The 17,269-nt window shown below is 42.6% G+C and overlaps 1 protein-coding gene across 4 annotated transcripts in view; it reads left to right on the top strand.

Annotated features, from left to right (window-relative positions):
• PHTF2 (putative homeodomain transcription factor 2) overlaps positions 1 to 17,269 on the top strand; it is a 152,321-nt gene that overhangs the window by 100,674 nt on the left and 34,378 nt on the right. For 2 of the 4 annotated variants that reach the window (XM_077264706.1, XM_077264705.1), the window contains exons 6-9: positions 2,280 to 2,445; positions 10,363 to 10,527; positions 13,334 to 13,550; positions 16,213 to 16,371. In XM_077264706.1, coding sequence (XP_077120821.1) covers positions 2,280 to 2,445; positions 10,363 to 10,527; positions 13,334 to 13,550; positions 16,213 to 16,371 — 707 coding nt within the window. Of the gene's footprint in view, positions 1 to 2,279; positions 2,446 to 10,362; positions 10,528 to 13,333; positions 13,551 to 16,212; positions 16,378 to 17,269 lie in introns of those variants that run through there. The other 2 variants (XM_077264708.1, XM_077264707.1) reach the window with 2 other exon arrangements.

The raw sequence follows: 17,269 nt of genomic DNA, 5'->3' as shown, positions 1-17,269 counted from the left end.
ATGCAGCTGACATTAATACCTTGTATTGCTGTTTTACATTTTGCCTGATGGCTTTTTTAGTGTATTCAATAAATGGAATGGGGTCCTGGCTATTAGCCTGTTATACCTGGATGTCCGTATTCCGGTTTTCCCCTCACATTGTGCTTTAGATTCAGCTGACAAGGCATTTCAATGACAATAGACTCCTCCGTTAGCTCAGCAGACTATTGATTCCGAGGCCTATGGTGACCTGTGCTACGGTAAATGAGAGCACACGAAATAATTTATGGTGCAGTCAAGTAACTAGTGTGGATGACCTTTTTGCCTGCGCCCGGGTAGCTTTTATTTGCATTCCCTTGCTGGTATTTGTTTCCATGGCAACTTACGGTATTTTTAGCTTGCACATATGATTTATATTTATTGAGGTTACAATTATAAAAGCCACTTTGATAACCGTGTCAGGACTAAAATGATTTTATTTTTTACACACAGAACAATGTATTCACACATGATCATGGTGGAAACAGATTGCTTTTGGAAATGCTCTACCCATCCATGTCCCAATATAAATATTTCTGGAATTTTCCGTGTAATTATAGATCACAGAAGGCAGGCGTGTCAGTAGATTTCCGAATCTAGCTCCTCATTAATACAGAGATGATGCGATCTCATTGGAGCACCAGGATTGTTCCTGACACCTTGTATGTTTTCTTTCAGTGCATTTTGTAATGTAGATGGTTTTATTAAACTAATTTTTTTTACCAATTTTTTCATTTGCCGCTTACTTTATTAGAACACACTGCAAGCTTCTCAGTTCTGTTCAGTCTTTGCAGAGAATCTGTCGACCATGTTTTTGCTATATAATCTGAGAGCAGCATAAGATAGGGCAATTGAGCCTTATTCCAGATATGTATCACTTACTGGGCTGCTTGGTGTAGTTTTTATAGAAATACCTGTTTTGTCCGATTGGTTGTAGTAGAACCAGGTGTATTCCGTGTTTAACCCCATCCACACTCCCAGCTGGCAGAAGCGTACACTGCATTGTGTGCAAGCTGCTTCTCAGTGGTGGGGGTGGGGTTACATTGAGGAGCCTGACTGCTGGTCATGTGAGCTGTAGTCCTGACAGTCTTAAAGGGAACCTGTCACCATGAAAATGCAGCCCAATCTGTGGAAGCACCATGTTATAGAGCAGGGGAAGCTGAGCTGTGTGAAAAAGATTCAGTATAACCTGTGATTTAATCATTTAATCTGGCCAGTCTGTGATTTTTGGCCGTCTGAGATCAGTGACCGCTATCGCTGCATGCATACAGAGCAAGCTGTCAGTCACTGATGGGGATTGCCCATTGGACCCAAAATTCCATAAAGAGCAGAGGATGAAATCTTTTCTCGCAAAACTGTATATCAATCTGCTCTGCTCCCCCTGGTCTGTAACTTTCATGGTGACAGGCTCCCTTTAATCTGCTGGAAAAAAAAAACAAAAAACACTGTTTGCATTGGAACTTCAACACATGTGCCACATCCCTGAAATCGGCCTCTCGTGTACTATGTTATGCTACTCTCAGATTAAATGGCCTGCTGACGGATTCCCTTTAAGGGGTTGTCTGAGTAGTGGTCATATTGCTGTTAAGCCTCAATCTTGCTTATTGGCCGCAAATTCTGCCAGTATACATACTCCTTTGTAGATGGATCTAAAATGACCTTGCAGCCATTAACAGTCAGTAAGAAGAACTGCCAGTCTGCGTCTCTGCTGCCTGTGAGGCCATACTCTGACTACCCTGTTATTGGCTGCAATGTTTTGCAGTTAAACCTCACGCTGGCACAGTTTGCCACCGCTTATTAACCCCTGGTGGGTGAGCTCTATGGCTGCACCTTAGCGGGTCTATTATGTTTCTGATGGATTCTCTAAATATGGAGCTTTCAACACTACTGTGAGCAGGGCCTTCAGCTCCCCGTTCTCCAGGTGTACTCAGCCTTGTTGGCCACCATGACACTCGGTCAGACCTCTCCATCTTTATGTGAAATGTACATTCTCTGTAAGGGCTCATTTCTACATGCGAGTCACACGTCCGTGTCTCTCATGCGGAAACCAAGCTCTGGCGCCGGCACTTTGGAGCGGAGCTGTGCAGCTCTGTGTTCCTATGCGGCCGCACGCTCCGCTCTGGAGTGCCGGCTCCACAGCTTGGTTTCCACATGCGAGATACGGACGTGTGCCTCGCATGTGGAAATGAGCCCTAATTGTTGGGGTTGTCATCTCGTGTATGTCTCTAGCACTTAATATACGTTCTGCTTCTGTTTTGCAGTTGCCTCAGTAGTATTATTCACCATATCACCAGGGCCTCACTGCGTCCCACTTACTGAAGTTATCGGACCAATATGGCTAATGTTGTTACTTGGAACAGTTCATTGTCAGATCGTATCAACGCGAACGGTTAAATCGCCTCCAGTCATAGGTGGAAAAAGAAGAAGGTAAAGGGAGGAAATACTCAGTACATTCCGAAAGTGTGCGTTCTTCAAGCATGAAGTGTTTTTATGACTAATGAACTTTAGTGTGGCACCTGTCCCTTTAACCCTTTGGATGCTTTATGGATGGAAGCATCAGTGGGTGAAAACTAGCAGTAGAGCTTTTGGAAATGTGAATGTGATGCAAATGTCAAAAATATATTTCTGATTAGCTGAATGGCCAAGCCAAATGACGCTGGGCTAGGGTATTCAAAGGGTTAAATGTGGGTTCATGGTTTCTTTTTCCACATAAGTGTGCTGAAATCATTATGGTAACTGACTAGAAATGCAAAGCAAAATCCGTTTTCCAATGTGAGTAATACGCAGTATCCATTTTATTGAGCAGGGTATGGCTGGGATAGTGAACTGTGTGTGTCAAACTTATGTGGAACAAATAAAGAAAATGTCATGAACGACTTCTGGATAGGTGATTACTTATAGATCGGTGGGGATCCAACCGCTGGCACCTGCATCAATCGGCAGAATGGAGCACTTACTGTATATGCCCATTATACTGGATTGTCAATGCACTTGGCTTTTTCTGGTAGCCTCATAGAGAATGAATGGAGTGGCATGAATGAAGTGCCCCATTGTGCCGAACGGTGTTGATCCCATCGGTTGTACCTGATCTATAACTTGAGGGCATTACTAAAGCTTCTCAGGAATTCAGATTGATCAGCAATGCATACTGTCCCCTGTAACATCCAATCACTTGCCAGGGATTTCTACATTTGAGGCACAGCATCCAGCGGAATGATAGAACTGGCCTGGTTACATCCTTGGAGTATAGTGAGTCCTGTGTGACACAAGTTCTGCACTAACGCATATCTCCACCCGAGTGTGTCCTTGGCTTTCCTTTGAGCAGAACGGAGGTTATTCCTGCACAATGCAGACGTGGACTGTGACATGCTGGGTTTTCAGCTAAGCTGGGCCCTGAATTGTCTAAAACCACATCCTGCTGAGAGGAACGAAAGTGTAACCATACCGGCATTGGAATAACTTGTCTATTAAGACGTTTCATGACACATCCTGGAGCCTCACTGGCTTCTAGTGTTCTTCATGCGCTAGGATTAGCCATTCATTTGTAATCATCATGAATTATTAATTGGCTTTTCTTGCTCTTATGTGTCACCTACTGATTTACTGTAATTACTATATTCCATGATTACGTTCCATCAATATGATGATTATCATGTTTCCTCAATTGGTATTGCTCATGTGGTACAGATCAAAGCTGGTTATAACTGTCCGCACGTTTTTGTATTGTGGGAGGAAACCAAGACACCATTGGGTTATTCTCCCAATTTTGCTATTACTACCTTGTCATGCCTTGCAATAATATAAAACCATTTTCCTCTAAGCAGCGCATTTCTGAGGCTGCCTCTTGTCAATAAGGCAACCATGTGCATTGGATATCACACCCACTAAATAGCTCTGCGAGGGAAGCACCTGTCTACATTAAGCTTTTTTTTTTCATTTTTTTTTTTTTTAGATGGGATTTGAGAAATGTTAATGGATTCGAACAATTTTTGTTTCTAACGTAAATGTTTGAACGTTGACTACATTCGATTTTTGCAAGTGGGTTTCATGAGAAAAAATTACTGATTACCGTACCTTCTATTGCTGGCTCCGGAATGTGTTAATTGGAACCTGTCACATCAAAAAAATGCTATTCGCCTGCAGATATAGGGCTAATCTGCACGTTAAAAAAGTTCTGAACCTGCTCTATCATTTCTGACTACATTAACCCCTTAGGCTTCTTTCACACTTCAGTTGTTTGGCGTCAGTTTGAAACCGCCATTTTCGTCAAATAGCGGATCCGCCATTTTTTTTTTTGCGGATCCGCTATTTTCCCATAGACATGCATTAGTGACGGATTGTGGCGGATGGTCGTCCGTTCCATCCGCCATGCGACGGATCCGTCGAGATTTGGCAGACGTCATCTAGACATTGACGGACATTATAACTTTTTTTGTCTGCGCCGAAATGGCAGTTCGTGACGGATCCGTCGCATCTGCCATTCCATAGAATGGCCGCCTATGGGCGACGGATTCATTGCGACCGTCATTTCGGCGGATCCGTCTCCCCAATCCGCTTTTTCAATTGCGCATGCTCCAAAAAGTAGATACTTTTCCCAGAAAACCCCCAAGTAACGGATCCGTAAAAAAAATGGATCCGTTAGAACCGTTTTCTCAACAATTGTGACGGATCCATCACTATCTCGGAGGTGACGGACGCCAAACAACTGAAGTGTGAAAGAAGCCTAACATGTACTGTGCATGCCGTGTCTCTTCCTTTGATGTGGGCTCACAGGATGAGCCCATATGTTTTCCAGCATGTCAGCTGTTAACCTGTTAAATGCCACTGTCAATCTCTGACTCTGACTGTGGCATTTAATGTGATCGCGGCAGAAGCGCGTCACTGATCCCGCCCTTCTTCGCCCGTGTCACATGACCGTGGGTCACCGATGGGTTGGCATGACAACCCGGGGTCTGCAGCAGACCCTTGTGGTTGTCAGTGCTGGATTGCTATGAGCGCTGCCCAGAGGTTGGCGCTCCTAGCAAGTTAGCATTTCTGCTACACAGAGCAGGGCTTTTGCCCTGCTTTGCGTAGTGCAAGCAATCGGATGATCGCAGCTTTAAGTCTGCCATGGAGAAAAATAAAATAAAATCCAACTTCAAATCACCCCCCATTCAAAATAAAACAATAAAAAAGAAAAAAAAATACACACATTTGGAATCGCCGCATTCAGAATAGCCAGAACTATCAATACATAAAAATAATTAATCCGATTGGTAAACGTAATTAGAAAAAAAATCTGCAACATTGCATTAAAATGTAATAACGGGCGATCACAAGATCATGTATGCACACCAAAATAGTATTAATAAAAACGTCCGCTCGACACTCGCCCAACCCGAGATCACAAAAAGTGGAGACGATACTGGTCTCGGAAAATGGTTTTTTTTATGTTTTTTTTTTTTAAACAAACTTTTGGATTTTTTTTTCACCACTTAAAAAAAAAACAAGCTATACATGTTTGGTATCTACAAACTCGTAATGACCTGGAGAATCATAATAGCAGGTCAGTTTTAGAAAATGGTTAAAAAAACACGTGCACGTTATGGTAACAGCAATGGTGTCTTTCAAAAGTACAACCCGTCCCTCCAAAAACAAGCCCTCACATGGCACATGACAGAGAAATAAAAAAGTTATGGCTCTGGGAAGCAGGGGAGCAAAAAAGAGAAACTAAAAACTGAAAATGGGCTGAATCGTGAAGTGAACTGAATTTTGTGGTTAAAAACAGCTGAGAGGAGCTCAAAAGAAGTGAAATAAGTTCTGAACCCCTGTCAGAACGAGTCACTGTCAGATTCTCCGATAGATCTTTCTGCAGCCAGCAATAGACAGTGCACCAGAGAGGCTATAGTAAGCAAACAATGCAAAATGATTAACCAAACCCAAATGCCACAATGGTTTTTAACTAACTATATATATATATATATATATAATATATATATATATATATATATATATATATATATATAATGTGTGTGCGTATAAGTATTATATCTCCCCATGTGATGGCCACATTTTGTAAAGAGTTTTCCATTTTAGATTTTTTTTTTTTTTTTTTTACTCATGTGTTGGGGACTTACTTATATGTTAGTATTTATGGTTTCCTGCACTTGCTAGTGTTGCATGGTTGCATGGCGCTTCTGTCTACAATATGGCTTCTGATGGTCAGCCTGTGACCGGACCTGTCGACCAGCCTTCTCCAATGAAAAAACAGCTTTCCCATGCATTATTAGATTGGGGAGTCTGATGGACAGGTCTGGTCACATGCTCCTCCATCAGCAGCCATTTGTGGACAGGAGCGCTGTACTAATAAGTGCATGAGAAGGTCAAGTAATACTTCTATATTAGTAAGTGGCACAGAATCCTGTCCCCAACACATATACACTCACCGGCCACTTTATTAGGTACACCATGCTAGTAACGGGTTGGACCCCCTTTTGCCTTCAGAACTGCCTCAATTCTTCGTGGCATAGATTCAACAAGGTGCTGGAAGCATTCCTCAGAGATTTTGGTCCATATTGACATGATGGCATCACACAGTTGCCGCAGATTTGTCGGCTGCACATCCCAAAGATGCTCCATACAAGGCAGGATGGATCCATGCTTTCATGTTGTTTACGCCAAATTCTGACCCTACCATCCGAATGTCGCAGCAGAAATCGAGACTCATCAGACCAAGCAACGTTTTTCCAATCTTCTACTGTCCAATTTCGATGAGCTTGTACAAATTGTAGCCTCAGTTTCCTGTTCTTAGCTGAAAGGAGTGGTACCCGGTGTGGTCTTCTGCTGCTGTAGCCCATCTGCCTCAAAGTTCGACGCACTGTGCGTTCAGAGATGCTCTTAGGCCTACCTTGGTTGTAACGGGTGGCGATTTGAGTCACTGTTGCCTTTCTATCAGCTCGAACCAGTCTGCCCATTCTCCTCTGACCTCTGGCATCAACAAGGCATTTCCGCCCACAGAACTGCCGCCCACTGGATTTTTTTTCTTTTTCGGACCATTCTCTGTAAACCCTAGAGATGGTTGTGCGTGAAAATCCCAGTAGATCAGCAGATTCTGAAATACTCAGACCAGCCCTTCTGGCACCAACAACCATGCCACGTTCAAAGGCACTCAAATCACCTTTCTTCCCCATACTGATGCTCGGTTTGAACTGCAGGAGATTGTCTTGACCATGTCTACATGCCTAAATGCACTGAGTTGCCGCCATGTGATTGGCTGATTAGAAATTAAGTGTTAACAAGAAGTTGGACAGGTGTACCTAATAAAGTGGCCAGTGAGTGTACATAATATGGACAATCCCTTTAGTGTGTATAAAAATCTGAAAAACTATACAAGTTATATAGTTAATTTTTTACTTTTTCAATTAATTTCTTTAGGGTATGTGTCCACCGTCCGTAATGACGGCGCTTTGGATGGAGCGGAAAACTCGCGCAGCCCCCTTCTGAACGCGCAGTGATTCCTGATGTGTTCATTGCACACATCCAGAATCTCCGCACCCCATACATAGGGCCCTGTGATTTACCTTGTGGCGAAGGAGCGTCACCGCAAGATAAACAGACATGCTGCGATCTAAAAAGATGCGCCGAATGTCCGTAAACGCAGGGCCACCGGATTTGTGTTCGCATGCATAGTGGAGACGGGATTTCATTAAATCACCTCCACTATGCTGTAACATCTGGACGCTGCGGGTTGAACGCTGTGGTTGTACACAGCGTTCAATCCGCAGCTAATGTGGATGTAATCCGGCCCGTGGACACACACCCTGATTCTTCCTTACTAAGCAAAAAATGAAAGATCCATCTTTTTTCCAGTGCAGCATTCTAGCATGCAGCAAAAGTAGTCAGCTCCCCACTCCTATTTTACTTTCTCACATGTCCAAAGAAAAAGTTGATATTTACAACCCCCTTATTACAATTGGGTCTGTTTCAAGCACCAGTGCTTAAATATTACCCAGCCATGACAAGCGGTCAAGGTTTTGTATATTGATGTTGAGATAATAAATCGAAAAAGATCATCTTGGATGCTGTAAATAAGTAAAAAAGCTACAGTTAGGTCTAGAAATATTTGGACAATGACACACGTTTTGTCATTTTAGCTGTTTACCAAAACATATTCAAGAAACAGTTATAAAATCAACGTAGACTTAAAGTGCAGACTCTCAGCTTTAATTTGAGGGTATTCACATCCTAATAGAAGTAAGGGTTTAGGAATTACAAATTTCTTTTTAATATGTAGCTGCTTCTTTTTAAAGGGAATGAAGATAATTGGACAGTTATTTCAAAAGCTCCTTAATGGGCTGCATGGGCTATTCCTTTGTTAATCCATAAATTAAGCAGATTAAAGGTCTAGGTTAGGCTACTTTCACACTAGCGTTAACTGCAATCCGCCACAATGCGTCGTTTTGTCGAAAAAACGCATCCTGCAAAAGTGCTTGCAGGATGCGTTTTTTCCCCATAGACTTACATTAAGTGACGTATTGCGACGGATTGACACACGTCGCAACTGTCGTGCGACGGTTGCGCCGTGTTGTGGCGGACCGTCGGGACCAAAAAACGCTACACGTTTTGCTCACGACGGTCCGCTTTTTCCGACCGCGCATGCGCGGCCGGAACTCCGCCCCCACCTCCCCGCACTTCCCCGCACCTCACAATGGGGCAGCGGATGCGCTGGAAAAATGCATCCGCTGCCCCCGTTGTGCGGCGGAGACAACCCTAGCGTCGGGAACCTCGGCCCGACGCACCGCGACGGGCCGAGCCCGACGCTAGTGTGAAAGTAGCCTTAAGTGTCTGGAGCTGATTACAAGTGTGGCATTTGCATTTGGAAGCTTTTGCTGTGAACCCACAACATGCTGTCAACAGATAGAAACAAATTATAAAAGTGGCCAAATCAATAGTTTGGTACATTGGAAAAAAAAAATGCACAGGTGAGCTTGATAACTCAAAAAGGCCCAGATGTCCAAGCAAGACAACTGTGGTGGATGATCACAAAATCCTTTCCATGGTGAAGAAAAAAACCCTTTACAACATCCACCCAAGTGAAGAACACTCTCCAGTAACTAGGTTTTTCAGTTTCCAAGTCTAACATAAAGAGAAGACTTCATGAGAGCAAATACAGAGGATTCACCACAAGCCATAATCAGCCTTAAAAAATAGAAAGGCCAGATTAGACTTTGCCAAAAAAACCTCTAAAGAAGCCAGCCCAGTTCTGAAAAAGCATTCTTTGGATAAATGAAACTGAGATCAACATGTACCAGAATGATGGGAAAAAGAAAGTTTGGGGAACAGTTGCAACACCTCATAGTCCAGCCACCACATTCTCTGTAAGACATGGTGGTCGCTGTGTGATGCATGGCTTCCAATGTGGCACTAGTGTCTATTGATGAAGTGACTGAAGACAGAAGTAGCCGGATGAATTTTAAAGTCTGAATTCTATACTTTCTGTTCCTATTCAACCAAATGCAGCAAGTTTGATTGGACGGTGTTTCACAGCACAGATGGACAATGACCCAAAACATACTGCAAAAGTAACCCAGGAGTTTTTTTAAGTCAAAGAAGTTGAGTATTCTGCAATGGCCGAGTCAGTCACCAGATCTCAACCTTATTGAGCATGCATTTCACATGCTTATTGCAACTTAAGGCAGAAAGACCCACAAACAAGCACTAATTGAGGTAAAGGCCTGGCAAAGCATCACATAGGAGGAAACTCAGCGCTAGGTGGTGTCCATGGATTCCAGGCTTCAGACAGTCATTGTCTGCAAAGGATTCTCTACAAAGTATTAAAAATTGACATTTTATTTATGGTACAGTCAGTTTGTCTAATTACTTTGGAGCCTCTGAAATGAGGAGGCTTTGTCGAAAAATGGTTGCAAATTCTGAACATTTAACAGGATATATTTGTTCAACCCTTATAATTAAACCTGACAGTCTACACTTCAGTTGCATCACAGTGGTTTCATTTTAAATCCAAAATAGTGGCAAGCAGAGCCCAAATCACAAAGATTCTGTCAATGTCTGAATATTTCTCCACCTAACTGTATTTCTCTTGGGGTGTTCCACTAGCAGTATTTTTTGTGTCTCATATCTTTTCCTGTTGGATGGTGCACTTATTTTTAGATTGTATTTTGCCCCTGAACCATGTCCTTTGTTAGGGTCTTCAATTTAGGTGGGGATAGTCTGATGTGGGATGGTTCATTCTTCTTTATATATACACTACACTTGTAAATGTAGCCCAGCTACCGCCATTGTTTCATTGCCCCAATGCAAGTCAATGATGAAGGCCCTCCGACTTTTTCATCTTCTCTGCTGAAGGAAATTAAGAAAAGCAGCACATTTGGAAGTACATAGGGAAGGCGATGGCTCTAGTACCACAGATAATACACAAGAGGGGACTTTGCCGACCTACGGTACAAGCAGCTCTCACAGTATTGGCGCAGTCTTCAGAGATATCTGGCATGCTGCTTTCTTTTTATCAGGGTTTGTATTTATTCCAAGCTTTGTTCTCTTGGAGAGATGCAGTATCCCTTCTCTGGAAATGATTGGCACCGTAGTTTCTATCCGTTATCTATTATGTACGCAGTGCACTATTGGTTAAACTATCTAAAGCCTGCCACTAACCTCCAAATGTTTTGGTGAGCGAAGTCCCACAAAAATGTGATGTTGGAAGAGTCAATTTAAATACAGTGCTAACATCATTTGGGACAAATATTAAGTGGTCGGATAGAGCAACTTTTTAGGTACATGTGACGACATGTAACTCAATACCATTCGTTACTGCATGGATCTGTAATGGGGGTAAGATGAAAAACCCTAATAACAAACCTTACTGTGAAACGGAAATGTAAGGATTTACCGTAACTACTGCCATTTCTATTTCTCACTGACTTCTAGAAAGAAAAAAAACCTTCTTGGTAGAGGAGTTACTGACGTCTGCGCAGAAGACATTAGTTAGATTGTTTATTCATTTGATCTTGAAATTGTACCTGTTTAAAAATGTACATGGCTGTGAAACCGAAATGCGTTTGGCACAGCACCTCATACATAGTTTATGGTTGGCAGGTTTAGATCTAATTTCTTTCTATTTGGAAATGCACAAAAAGTCTTCTTGCCAGGAGAAGGGATATTGTGTACCTCCTTATGTTATGTTTCTGTCCGTCTTTGTGACGCTTATTTGTATTTGTTGTCTTGAATGCTCTTAAAATTCTGATCAAGTTTTGTATAGTACACATTTCACATTCCCCATTTGGAGATGTAGCCTACACTGACGCTCAGTGGAGGTTGCTACACCTACATCGGAGGGTTGCATTTTGATTGCCAATGTGGATTATTAAAGATCAGTTTAATGTGTTTTCATAAAGTTCTGCCTGCTTGGCGTCTAATTTTGCTTTAAAGAGGGCCTTTCACTTGTCCATAATTTTTTTTTTTTACCTGGTTTAAATGCCATGGTTTTCGTTGTGTGGTTTTTCTTCTGTGCCTCCATTTCCGAGGCATGGCCTTCACTTCTCTGTATCTATATTTTTAGACAAATGGGCATAGTCCTCAACTTTTCTCTATTGGGAGTTTTCTTGAGGACCAAGTCCAGTTGGCTGGAAAGACTAGGTTTATTTACAGTGAAATGGAACCATGTGTTTGCAATTAAGATGCACAAAAAGAAAAAAAATAATGCCAGTTTTAGGAGAACATAGTGTTTTTTTAATCTGATTTTTCAGCATTAAACTACCGCCAATCAGTATGTAATTACCGTTCAGCGTTTAATTAATTGCTTGTTCACGCAGGCTGACCACACTTAACGAGGTGCACTGAGCGGCATAGACTGCCATTGTACTGGCAGCACGATGATGTGCTGCCAAGAACGATTATCTTTTTGTGCTATTTAAAAGATCTTTTTATTGATGAACAAGCGTTGATTGGGACTTTTAGCAGTTTGTCATTTGACCTGCAAGATTATCATAAATAAGCGTTCCTAGGAATGCTCGTTCATGATAATATTGCAGTGTAAATTGACCTATAGGCGTTTACACCAGGTTAAAAAAAATATATATATTTATGGCAAGTTAACAGGTCCTCTTCAAAGGAGATTTTGTACAAATGGCACACAACGGTCAAAAATGCAAATGAGTAATTGTCGCCTTCTATTTTACTGCTGCTCCCATGTTGACAGTTACTTGGTCCCCAGTTGGTCTCTGTTCACCCTGCTTCAGCAGTATGTTGTGAGAACTTATTTTACCACTGCAGCCAATCGCTGGCTGTGCAGTGAAGTGTTGGCACCAATAAGGTGACTGCTGTGGCCTATTATTTGCAGGCCACATACAATTTCAATATGTCATTGCTTGAACCAGGTGAGCAAAGACTGGTGGGGGACGACGGAAACATCAGCACAGCAGCACAGCAGGTAATTGGTAAAGTATTATCCCTTTTGTTATTTAGGCCATTGGCAACTGCCTGTAACAATAATTCCATGGGTTTGGACAGCCTCTTACTCTTTTGTTCTTTTTTTTTTTTTTTTCCTTTTCAAAATAAATACGATTTTGGGTCCAGAAATCAGATAATGTTCTGTCTGTTCTTGCAGTTATGTTCTCTTCCATCTCTCTCTTACTTGCTGGGTTCTCAAATCTTTTATCACGACTTTGGGGTCAAATTGGAAGGGGTAAAGTTTCAGAATAAAACGTATAGAATACATAGATCTATTTTTTTTTTCTTTTACTTTTTGTATTGTTGTAAAATATTTTTGCAGATTTGTTAGTATTTGAACTTTATCAGAATTTTTTATGAGCAAGATGTGTGTTGCCATTTGTCTTGTTTTAGTTGTTGGTGGTTAGCCGTTGGACTGTGACTATCACCATAATGAAAGGCCTGCTGTAAAGTACTCCCTTGGTTTTATGACCCAGAACTATCACTGCACAGCGTGATTATTATGGCATAAACTCCTTCTATAATCCCGATTAAAATTTGCTGGAAATGACCAGACTGCTAAATTGTGGCCCCGTAATCCGTAGTGTCAGTTCAGTTAACATTTTACACAACTTGTCTATTATGTATAATCCTGGTTCTTTCACTGTGCTGTGATGGTCACATGTCATTTTTGTCATTTTTGTTTTAATTGCAGCTATAATTTCCTTTTTCTTTCTTTTTATTTACCAAAACTATTATTCATCTCCTGTCCTGACCTTTTTGAAGCCACGTTACTGATTTAATTTGCAATCACTTTACTTGTCTTTTCTTCATGGAAATGTTTGGAAAATCCATAATTTCTTGAATAACTTTTTCAACTTTTTTGCCTCAGTTCAAAAAAAGCCAAAAATTCCATCGACAAATCAACAGAAACTGACAATGGTTACGTGTCATTAGAAGGGAGATTAACAGGTAAAAGCAGCGAGGATGGGGTACAAGTGCATGAGCCCCAAAGTGAAACGATCCACTCCGAAGAGACAACATGGGCAGCAGCGACAAGCAGGACACATCAGACGCAAACCAAGGCAATGTACAATAAAATCAAAATGGTAATTTCCAAAACCTACTTTTTATTTGGTATATTCTGCTTTAACGAGTTAGTCTCCACATCTTAAATAGGTAAAATCGCATAGTGCTGGTAAACTTTGCAGTTTACTTGTTATTAACAATCCTCTCTGTTTTCCAGAATGGAAGACATTTTTATTCTATTGCTCACTGTTCATTGCCTAGATTACCAGTCACCAATACAGTCCAACAGTGGCAGTCTAAAATGCGCATTGCTTACAAGATCTATTCAATAGAGATTGTAAGTGCTGCTCTGAAGCTGGTTGGATGTGTGGAGCACACTGTTAACTACTGATCTGAGCAGCTTCAGATCCTACTGATCCGAGCAGCTTCAGATCCTACTGATCCGAGCAGCTTCAGATCCTACTGATCCGAGCAGCTTCAGATCCTACTGATCCGAACACCTTCAGATCCTACTGATCTGAGCAGCTTCAGATCCTACTGATCCGATCAGCTTCAGATCCTACTGATCTCAGCAGCTTCAGATCCTACTGATCCGAGCAGCTTCAGACCCTACTGATCCGAGCAGCTTCAGATCCTACTGATCCGAGCAGCTTCAGATCCTACTGATCCGAGCAGCTTCAGATCCTACTGATCCGAGCAGCTTCAGATCCTACTGATCCAAGCAGCTTCAGATCCTGTTGATCCGAGCAGCTTCAGATCCTACTGATCCAAGCAGCTTCAGATCCTGTTGATCCGAGCAGCTTCAGATCCTACTGATCCGAGCAGCTTCAGATCCTGTTGATCCGAGCAGCTTCAGATCCTGTTGATCCGAGCAGCTTCAGATCCTGTTGATCCGAGCAGCTTCAGATCCTACTGATCCGAGCAGCTTCAGATCCTACTGATCTGAGCAGCTTCAGATCCTACTGATCCGATCAGCTTCAGATCCTACTGATCCGATCAGCTTCAGATCCTACTGATCCGAGCAGCTTCAGATCCTACTGATCCGAGCAGCTTCAGATCCTACTGATCTGAGCAGCTTCAGATCCTACTGATCTGAGCAGCTTCAGATCCTACCGATCCGATCAGCTTCAGATCCTACCGATCCCAGCAGCTTCAGATCCTACCGATCCGAGCAGCTTCAGATCCTACCGATCCAAGCAGCTTCAGATCCTACCGATCCGAGCAGCTTCAGATCCTACCGATCCGAGCAGCTTCAGATCCTACCGATCCGAGCAGCTTCAGATCCTACCGATCCGAGCAGCTTCAGATCCTACCGATCCGAGCAGCTTCAGATCCTACCGATCCGAGCAGCTTCAGATCCTACCGATCCGAGCAGCTTCAGATCCTACCGATCCCAGCAGCTTCAGATCCTACCGATCCCAGCAGCTTCAGATCCTACCGATCCCAGCAGCTTCAGATCCTACCGATCCCAGCAGCTTCAGATCCTACCGATCCCAGCAGCTTCAGATCCTACCGATCCCAGCAGCTTCAGATCCTACCGATCCCAGCAGCTTCAGATCCTACCGATCCCAGCAGCTTCAGATCCTACCGATCCCAGCAGCTTCAGATCCTACCGATCCCAGCAGCTTCAGATCCTACCGATCCCAGCAGCTTCAGATCCTACCGATCCCAGCAGCTTCAGATCCTACCGATCCCAGCAGCTTCAGATCCTACCGATCCCAGCAGCTTCAGATCCTACCGATCCCAGCAGCTTCAGATCCTACCGATCCCAGCAGCTTCAGATCCTACCGATCCCAGCAGCTTCAGATCCTACCGATCCCAGCAGCTTCAGATCCTACCGATCCCAGCAGCTTCAGATCCTACCGATCCCAGCAGCTTCAGATCCTACCGATCCCAGCAGCTTCAGATCCTACCGATCCCAGCAGCTTCAGATCCTACCGATCCCAGCAGCTTCAGATCCTACCGATCCCAGCAGCTTCAGATCCTACCGATCCCAGCAGCTTCAGATCCTACCGATCCCAGCAGCTTCAGATCCTACCGATCCCAGCAGCTTCAGATCCTACCGATCCCAGCAGCTTCAGATCCTACCGATCCCAGCAGCTTCAGATCCTACCGATCCCAGCAGCTTCAGATCCAGTTCCACTGTGCCCGTCTGATTCTGCAGAGGCAAATCTGCGTGTGCTTGCTTTATTCAGAGAGGGCACAGCCTGCCAATACTACTTGTCCTACCTGCCGAACAAGACGAATGCACCGCCCTCCAGGAGACAAATGAGTGGTGCGCTCCTATTCAAGAAAATTGGAAACCCCTCTAAGTAATAGAATTTTTTTTTTTTTTTTTTTTGCTGACCTGTATATTAACAGGAAGCTTATGGTCTCCATGTGCTACATATTTCAGCAAAACAAAGGCATGTGGATGATCTTGTCTTGCCAATCAAAACATACACTTTTGCCTTATTTCCTACTTATGTCCTAGTGTATTTTCCTAGCATTTTCTGTAATATCTCTGTTTGGTATTCTGATGGCACATACACTCCATTCTGACTCATTAGGTGTCCTTTTTGAAATGTTACAATAAATTATTTATAAACTCTGACTGTAAAGTACTTCCATGTTCTCTCTATGTTGCCGTTTCGGGAGATTGACCTACAAATAATAAAACCAAAAATTGTATGATATTTAAAAATCCTGTACTTGTGTTATTTAATGCTTTTCATGTAATCGCATACACTTATCGATATCCAGGATATGCCGAGGTCACCTGCTAACATCTCAGATGAAGTCTCCAGTGAAGATGACCCAAGCACAGGATATTCAACACGCCGTAGTATGGACCACCCTCACGGTGACAGCATGCTTAGGAATCGAAAGTCTCATCATTACAAAAAGCATTATACAACTGAGGTATAATACCAATCGCCATCTTCCTTCCTCTGTGCTACAATTCTACAGCGTGTGCAGAGCTCATTTCACCTTCACTGCATTACACTTTTCGTTCTGGTTTGTACAGTCCCAATGACTTGAAGATTTTTGTATTATCTCTATATTGCGGAGATCTTGTGAGGCGTGTAATGGATGTTCACAGTGGGATTATGTCCGAGAGTTTTCCAGCTACGTCTCACAAATCTCCAATGTACTGTACATCAATATGGTACTACACAATAATAGAGCTTGTGCTCTGAAGGTTCGGGTCGAGTAGAACTTTACGATGCTGTAAATGTTCTTACTTTGTTGACATTTTTCACAGAATAGTATCTCACCAAGTTAGATATCTCAGAAACGGCCACTTTTTGTCATCAGTTTTATTGGTATTCATTAAAAAGTTGGCCAAATTAAAATGGTTCTGAAAAATTTTAACGGCAAATAGCAAGTTTATTGTGAACCTTCCTTGTGAAAAAAAAGGAAAAGAAAGATTACAAGACTATATCGTTGGGCTTTAATGACTTGAAACGTGTTGGGTCCTTCTTGCATGGAGGGCAAATAATTTAGAGACGGCCTAGTAGAGGATTCTTCCATAGTGCACAGCACAAGCATAGAGCAGAGGATGTATTTATGTGTGTGTAAAATAAATATATATATATATATATATATATATATATATATATATATATATATATATATATATATATATATATATACCGCATTTTTCCGACCATAAGACGCACTTTTTTTTATCCAAATTTGGGAGGAAAGTGTGGGTGTGTCTTATGGTAGGGATGTAACGGGGAGGGGGGTAGCAGCGAGTGGGATCGCACTGGGATCCCACTTGCAGGAGGCAGAAAAATGTCCCCGCTGCCCAAAA

The sequence above is a fragment of the Ranitomeya variabilis genome, chromosome 5 (genome assembly GCF_051348905.1).
Source record: "Ranitomeya variabilis isolate aRanVar5 chromosome 5, aRanVar5.hap1, whole genome shotgun sequence".
NCBI classification, from domain to species: Eukaryota; Metazoa; Chordata; class Amphibia; order Anura; family Dendrobatidae; genus Ranitomeya; species Ranitomeya variabilis.
This window is presented reverse-complemented; position numbering and strand designations above follow the sequence as displayed.